At 44.3% G+C, this 7893-nt stretch overlaps 1 protein-coding gene across 3 annotated transcripts in view; it reads left to right on the top strand.

Moving 5' to 3' along the window:
* The first annotated feature begins 5942 nt into the window (after nt 1–5942).
* gucy1a2 (guanylate cyclase 1, soluble, alpha 2) overlaps nt 5943–7893 on the top strand; it is a 54125-nt gene continuing 52174 nt past the window's right edge. The window contains exons 1-2 of one of the 3 annotated variants that reach the window (XM_004543866.5): nt 5943–6859; nt 6952–7282. In XM_004543866.5, coding sequence (XP_004543923.1) covers nt 6965–7282 — 318 coding nt within the window. In that variant the 5' untranslated portion in view covers nt 5943–6859; nt 6952–6964. Of the gene's footprint in view, nt 7283–7893 lie in introns of all 3 variants that reach the window. The other 2 variants (XM_004543865.5, XM_004543864.5) reach the window with 2 other exon arrangements.

Here is a 7893-nt window from a genome sequence, read left to right as displayed (position 1 = left end):
TCCAGAACTAATTGGTATTTCTTTATAATTTTTTAGGGTCTTATAATATAAAATGCTTGAAATGACAGGATGATACTGCCACCGCCATGCTTTACCATAGGTATGGTGTTCTTTTGGTGTTGCAACACCAAAACATATCTTTTAGCAAAAATTTCCCACATGTTTTTGGGAAACTTGATTTTTTTTCCGGGGAGCTTTGTTTTTGCAAATTGTAGCTGAGCTTGATTGTTTTTGTTTTGTTTTTTTCTTTAGTCCGTCTTGCAACCCTACCTCAAACTCCAAACCTATGGAGAATATTGGAGTTTGTCGTTCCAAGTAGTATACAACCAGCATGGTTGCACTTTCTGGAAATTCCTGCAGCTCCTTCAGTGTTGCTGTAGACCTGTAGAACTTTTGGCAGCCTACTTGACTAGTTTTCATCTTGTCTTTTCATCAGTTTTGTGGGGACAATCAGTTCTTTGCAATGTCACTGTTGCCCCAAAATCTTTGGGCATCTGCCGGAAAGATGAAGATGAAGAGGAATGTAACCTTTCAGCATGACAATGACCGCAAGCATACATCCAAATCAACAAAAGATTGGCTTAATCAGAAGAAAATTTAAGGTTTGGGCATCCCATCCAGAGTCCAAATCTAAATCCTAAACGAGAATGTGTGGGGCAATGTGAAGGGCTGTGCACAAGAGATGCCCTTGCAATGACAAGCGGACAAATACTGCCATGTCAAGGTGTGCCATGCAGACTAATACTGAATGCTGTGATTAAATCAAAATGTGCATTTGTTTTGATGTGTGTGCACAGTTGTGCAACCAGCTTACATTTTTATTTTTGTGTTTTTACTCACAGATTTGTTTGTTTTTTATAGTTGAATTGTAAATGTTATAGGTCACATTAAAGGTGGGCAAAGCTTTGAAATGATTCAACGTGGTCTGATTATTTAACATCACAAAAACCTGGCCCTTTAATTGTACAGTGGATACTAAATTAAAGCCCTTGTCTCTATGCCATACCCACCATTCTCATCTCTTGCCAATGCTGCCCTTCTCTGCCTTTCCAGCCGTGGGATTTAATTTCTTTCCCAGTGGTCTCATGATCCTTTCCAGCTGTCACTTAATTCTAAAAGAGGGTTCCATGTCATCACCACATAGGCAAGTGTACACACATGCTCATATGTCAGAACATTGCAACCTTTAGACCTAGTCTGTTGTGGATACACGCCTCTCGTGAGCAGTGGGCAGGATTGCCCCAGCATGCAACCTTGGCAGTTTTTCGGTTAGAGCATTGGCTTTCTTATAGGTTTGCTGCTTCATTGACCCCTGTTATTTTCAGGTTTCATCTGAGATACTGTTTGAAGCATCGGCACATCTGGTTTGTGCTGAATTTCAAAGAATCACACAGAGAAAGATTTGATTTTGCAGAGTTTGTGTATATGGTCACAGATTATTAAAGAAAAGCACTAAATTAGGATCCTGTGTCAGAAAACATAACAGAGTGACTGGGTACCTCACTGCAGTTCCTCCTGTTCTTTTTTTCTTACATTTTTAACCTGTGGGTACACAGAACAGGGACTCTTTATTTAATAAGGGACATTATTAAAATACTCCTCAGGTGGCACTGGTCGGCACTTTTATTAAGAGAAATCAGGTGTGTTATGAGACCAGGGAGATTGCCCCTTACTTGTAGTATGAGCACTGACAAAATTTCATTTCCCTGAAAAGGCAGTGTTATGTGTTATTATTGTTGTTTTTATGAGCGATCAATAATCTGTGTGTTGTTTATTATTTTTTCTTTTTCTATGTGCATCTGAGTGACAGTTTTGGCATAAATAGGCTGCACTTGCCGCCATGAACGTGATGCAGCTGACAAAAAAACAAAAAACAAAGCCATCACTCAATACGTGAAATCAAAAGTTGGGTCACATTCCGGTCATTTACGTGGAAATTTGGCTAAATCTATGACATACTCCTTTATGCAATTCCCTACTCTTTAACCCTGGTTGAACTTAAAAAAACATCCTCATGACCAGTAAAGCAGGTTCTTTATATTGTACATGTGTCAGAGAGGCACAGTTTCACGGTTAATAGCGTCAGAGTGGCGTGGAGTGATGTACGGTTATGGCCAATTAGATTGGCTTCTGGCAGATTTATGACCAAATCAGCCATTTGTCTTCTCCCATCCCTGCCTTAGCTGGCCTGACTCCTGGTATTCTGCAAACCCCCGGCACCATCCTGTTGCATCTGCTGTAGCTTTTGGTTCATTTATGCCCCCACCCACTCTGCCTCAGTATAGACAGGAGGTAGATATTTGACAGAGAGATAAGACAATAACATGAGTGTATGTCTTCTGCGTCACAAAATTGAAACCGACATGCCTGCTTAGCAGCGCTCGCCACAGACACACGCGCAGCAGAACGAAAGGATCTTAAAGGCATGACTCACTGGTGTGTGCCATGGGCCTGAACCTTTCTTATCTTTGTGCATTCCATAACTACACGCATTTCATCTTTTACTGGCTTAAACTCCAGTGATGCTGTTTCCTGTGTGGCTTTGTCTATATGTGGGTTTTTGCTCCATTTCACAAGTATGGATTTAAATACTTCTCATTCTGTGTGTGTTGTACTGCACTGGTTAAATTGTGTGACAGTATGGCTGGTATTGTTTTTATCTTTTGAGTCTGCTGGTGTGCAGTACTGTGGAATGAACTACTGGAAAGCTGGTTTTGAGTGGGCCGTTGTGGCAGTTTATAGTTCTGCCTCTGTCTGTTCTGCAGATAGATTTCATCAGTCATGCAAAATACAGATGCGCAACTTTCCAGGGATCGTAATTGAGGTCAGGTCAGAAGACACGTGTGGTCTGAGTAGAAAGAGCCATGGTGCAAGTGTTCCCTTTCATCTTTTAAGATCCTGTCACTCAGATTTATGTATTTTCTAACTTTGCCCAAATGAAGAGTTAAAACTATTTATTTTCCAGGGTTGGCTGTTGCCTGAAAAATCATCACAAGATGCTTTTTAGTCATTTTCATAAATTCACTTTTCTCCACCCTGCGTGCCGTCACCCCTCTTTTGCACGTTACGTGGTGTATGCTGTACAGTGCAGCGAGGAATGCCCAGACCTCTACATTGGAGAGACCAAACAGCCACTTCACAAGCGCATGGCACAACACAGAAGAGCCACCTCCACAGGACAAGACTCAGCAGTCCATCTGCATCTTAAGGATAAAGGACACTCTTTCGAGGATGCCAATGTTCACATTTTGGACAGAGAGGACAGATGGTTTGAAAGAGGAGTGAAAGAAGCCATCTATGTCCACTGTGAGCGACCATCTTTGAACAGAGGCGGTGGTTTACGACACCAACTGTCTGCCATCTATAATCCAGTTTTGAGTTCCCTTCCCAGACGCCTTAACGCCCACTCACATCCTGGGCCATCTGACCTCAGGAAATCACATGATAAGGTGGAGCCAGGTTTCACAATGAGCTCACCTGAAACTCTGGCTGATTGTGACCTAAACCCGCTTTCACACCTTGGCTCATGTGATTAGGTAGAGGATCATCAGGGGGTCCTTTGTCCCTCTTTGGAGAGAAACTCCCACTGGGTTTAAATCTGGGACTCCCCACCATTTAACCTTAGAACTGAAGAAGCTTCTCGGATGAGAGGTGAAACGTCTTCAAGCAACTCAAAGAAGTCCAGACGCTTTTCTTTCCAAGCTCCTTAGACTACGATGACCTGGATGACCGAGAACCTTCACAGACGTAATCTGTTTTACTTCTACTGACTTTCATTCCTCTTCTGTCCAGTGCATACCTCCACCTCTCCAGACTCTCTTCCCCCTGCTCCCCACTCTCACCACAGATCACATCATACTCCACGTAGACTCCTGCCCGACCTCATCTGTCAGCCCGTCCATCCACCATTGCGAACACGTACTGTGCATCCATCAATCCTTTTTTAATTCTGTAGGAAAAGCAAGGAGCTGTGCCAAGAACACTCAAGGTTGGACTGCTTCATCCGTTATTTCAATGATGACATTTCTATTGTCTAATGGCATCCGTGTTACATGCGCCTATTGAAGGAGATTACCACAGTATTTCAATAGTTGCCCTTTCTATCTGTTCTGCTTCCATGATAGCACAGCCAGTGATCTGTTGCCCTGTCTGTACTTAGCTTTAGATGGCTGGCAGCCAGCTCGAGGCAGTCTCTCAGCTGGTAGGCTTATCTCCTTTGGAACATCATTTATTCTATTGTAGTGTTGGCTTTATTAAATGCCCACATTATGACTGATGGATGGCAGACTGATGCAGACAGATAAGGAAAGAAAAAGAAGGCGTTCGTGTGTGTGTGAGTGTGTGGTTGTCTATGCACAAGAGAAAGTGTGTGGGTGTGAGTTAGAGAGAAGAGAAAAAATAAAATGATATGCAGTGGATTGGGGTCACGCTGCTCCAGAAAGTCAAATGAATTAGCGCGCACCTTCATGAAATTGTGTTAGGGTGTGTGAGCATATACATGCACTATGTCTGTCTGACTCAGTGTCTTTCTGATTGGTCCATTGGGGCCATTAATGAACATGATCTGCTAATAGAGGTCAAGGTCGTGACTGTTGTTAGCGCCAGACTGATCGTCATTCTGTCCTCTGATCAGATACAGCAAGCATGTGCCACCGCCGCGAGCTCCATTATCACCCTTTAGAGCCATGTTCGTCCATGTAAACCCGAGCTGAACATATCTGGCACATTGCCACGGACCTGGCTTATTGACCACGGCTGTTGTTTGATTACAATCAGATGCTGCTCGAGTGCCATTTCCTGTTAGTTAATTGAGGAGCAGACTGTTGTCTGCCAAGATTTCACAATTATGAAACCATGTTAATGACAGTATGGAGACTTCCATCTTTAATTCATTTAATGTAAAAGTATTGCATTCACTGTGTACTAATTACAGCCATTTTTATATTCCCCCCCTTTTCCGGTTGCTCAAAAGTAAATGGACAAACTAACATAATTTTAAACAAAATGACTGTCATTAATACTTTACATGGTGTTCATATTACACACACATTCACAGTAGAGTCTACAACACATTTTGAACTACAGATCAATTGAGAATGTATGAATAGCCTATTTGAAATGAATGAATAGTTGATTCGTCTTTAATTACTGTTTCAGAGAGCATGTTTTTTGCTTTTTGTTTTTGGAGAAAACATCTGCTTTCATCCAAGGTAACGTCACTTTTTACTTAAGATCTGACAACACACAACCACAGTGATTTTAATCTATTTTATTGAAAGTGAAAATGGCAGTGTTGGAATCAAAAATGATCAATACTGATTCTGTATTAATAAACATTTAAAGTTTAATGAAGACTATCCGGTGCATTCAGCATTGGTAGTATATCCTTCATGGGGGATGTGCTTCCCACACTCACTGAAATGGAAGCCCAGGTCCCTTTATAATCTTATGAGCTACTTTTGCTAGCTATTTTAGGGAACAGCCCTCACTTGGCGCCTTTTCATTTAACGCTTTTCCCGAGCACTTTATACAACATAACTCCTTCACACAAGCACTGCTTTCAGTGCGTCTATCTAACATCCCATGAAGGCTTGAGCAGTCAGGAAGCGAACCAGCAACCTACTGACTAGTTAACTGCTCTTCAGTTATGTCAGTTTGTCATTGTCCAATTACTTTTGTCCAATGTCTGCGTGAGTGTGTGTGTCTGTGTGTGTGTGTGTGTGTGTGTGTGTGGGGGGGGGTTATGTATGAAAATGGCTCTAATTCCTAATACGAAAGACATAATAATAAACAATAAATAAAAGTAATAATAAATACAAAATAAAAAATGTAATACAAAAATAAACTAAAGTACACAGACTATGACATTGCCCAACTCCGTCTGTCTATCGATTGGCTCTGGTTTGTTTTCCAGCGCAGAGTAGCGCGTTGACGCGTACTTCACAGCGCGTGCTTCGCAGATTAGAAGCACCACTGGCGCGTGCTGCTACTGCTGGCTCACCTTTCGCGCTCACTCTCGCGCGCGCTTTTACCTTTCTAGCTCACCTCTACCCCGGCCACTTCTTAAAGCAACAAAAAAGGGCCAAGGAGCTGCCGTGAAGGAGCGGAAATAAAAAGATGGAGGAATGCCCGGACTGCGGTTAGCAGCTGGAGGACCGACAAGAGAACCGCTGTCGCAGAGGACTAAGAGCAGGAGGAGGAGGAGGAGAGAGAGGGAAGCAGACGCATCTCACATCTGCGGTGACTTTGGGGATTTCTGGGCAGCGTGAGGAGAAAAAAAAGGAAGATACGTTACATTTTTTTTCTGATGCTGTTAAATTCTCCCGCGTGCAAGAGGAATAATTACCATGTGTTTGGATTATCGGTGGACCAGCGCGTTATGCTCTGCAGTTTCGGCAATTAGGGGGACATGTCCTTCAAAATAGTTGCGTCTTTTATTAAAAATAAACACTGTTGCCGGGCGTGATGAATTCTTCCGCTCCTCATTTTTAATCGGAAGCATCCGCTGGAGTGTTTGGCCACCCGGGGGAGCGGCGAGGAGGACGTTTTTTAGGGGGGTAACGGAGGACGGTTTTAAAGAGGTGATACCCTCCCCCTTCATAAATGCTTGCGTGCCGTTAGTGCTCTCGCTCTCAGTCGACCTCACCCCCTCCTCTCTCTCTCTTTCCCCGCGTCTCACACGCAGGCAGACGCGTCTCATATGCATACACAGACACGGGCAGGACTGGACATTATCTCACCCGCACACCGACACAGCATGCGCGCATAATCACACACATACACACAAGCCTTTCCTCTCAACCAGCCAGCCCTCCCTCCCCCCACTATCTGATGACTCCCCGGTGTACAGGTGGACGTGGTACGGAGCCGACTGTAGCATCATCCTCATCCTTAACACCGCCACTGTTATCATCATCACCATCCTCCTCCTCCTCCTCTTCTTCTCAGCAGCACAACCACCACCATGTCCTCGTCGTCGCGCAAGATCTCCTCGGAGTCGTTCAGCAGCTCGGTGGGCTCGGACTGTGGGCTCGAAAGCCCCGGGGGAGACGGAGGGGACGGCGGGTTGGAGCCGGCGGAGGAGATCCGAGGGTGCCCCTTCTCTTCCTTCCCCTCCTCCCACAGAGCGGTGCTCTGGAACGGCCGCAGCCCCGCCGAGAGGACCGTGTTCCCGGCGGGTGAGGAGCAAGCACCCGGCGGACCCCACAAGAGGGTCACCAGGAGGAGAAGGGTGAACCTCGACTCGCTGGGGGAGAGCCTGAGGCGGCTGACCTCACCCACGGTAGGATTTCAAACAAGTGTGAAAAAGCTTCACTGTGACCTCATCAATTGTCTTTAACATGTTTCTAAAGAAAGTTGCGGTGATTCTGGTGCATTTTGCCTCCTGCTGTCAGGATATTGGTCACATCAGGGACTTAAAGTGTGTGTGAATTTGTGTAAACGATAAAGTATTCTTCTAAATCATTAAAAAACGCCTTGTTTGTCATACAATTAGGTCAATTACTGACCAAATCAGGTCTCCTGAAGATGAAACCTGTAATTTAAAACCAGCAGGGTCAAATATCCTGATGCATTTATTTCACTGCTCAGAGATGTCTCCAAAGTTCAGAAGGAACAAAAACAACCCAACAACAACATTCAAGCCTCTCCACATTAGTGTATTACTCCCAAAAACCCAGACAATGCCCTTTCTTACATCATGATAGGATGTGTGCTGTGCTGTCTACGAAAACAGCCTCTTTTCATCCTTCACCTCTGATAGCCTGAATCATCTGGCTGATTATATAATAAATATGTTGTTGTGAGTTAGAGAGAGACAGAGAGAGCGATGCCCATGGCTCGTCTGTGTGTATGCGAGGATGCTGGGAGTGTGGCGAATGAGCCTGCTGCTGT

This window comes from Maylandia zebra, linkage group LG14 (assembly GCF_041146795.1).
Source record: "Maylandia zebra isolate NMK-2024a linkage group LG14, Mzebra_GT3a, whole genome shotgun sequence".
NCBI lineage: Eukaryota > Metazoa > Chordata > Actinopteri > Cichliformes > Cichlidae > Maylandia > Maylandia zebra.
The sequence above is the reverse complement of the archived record's forward strand: the minus strand, read 5'-3'. Positions and strand labels throughout refer to the sequence as shown.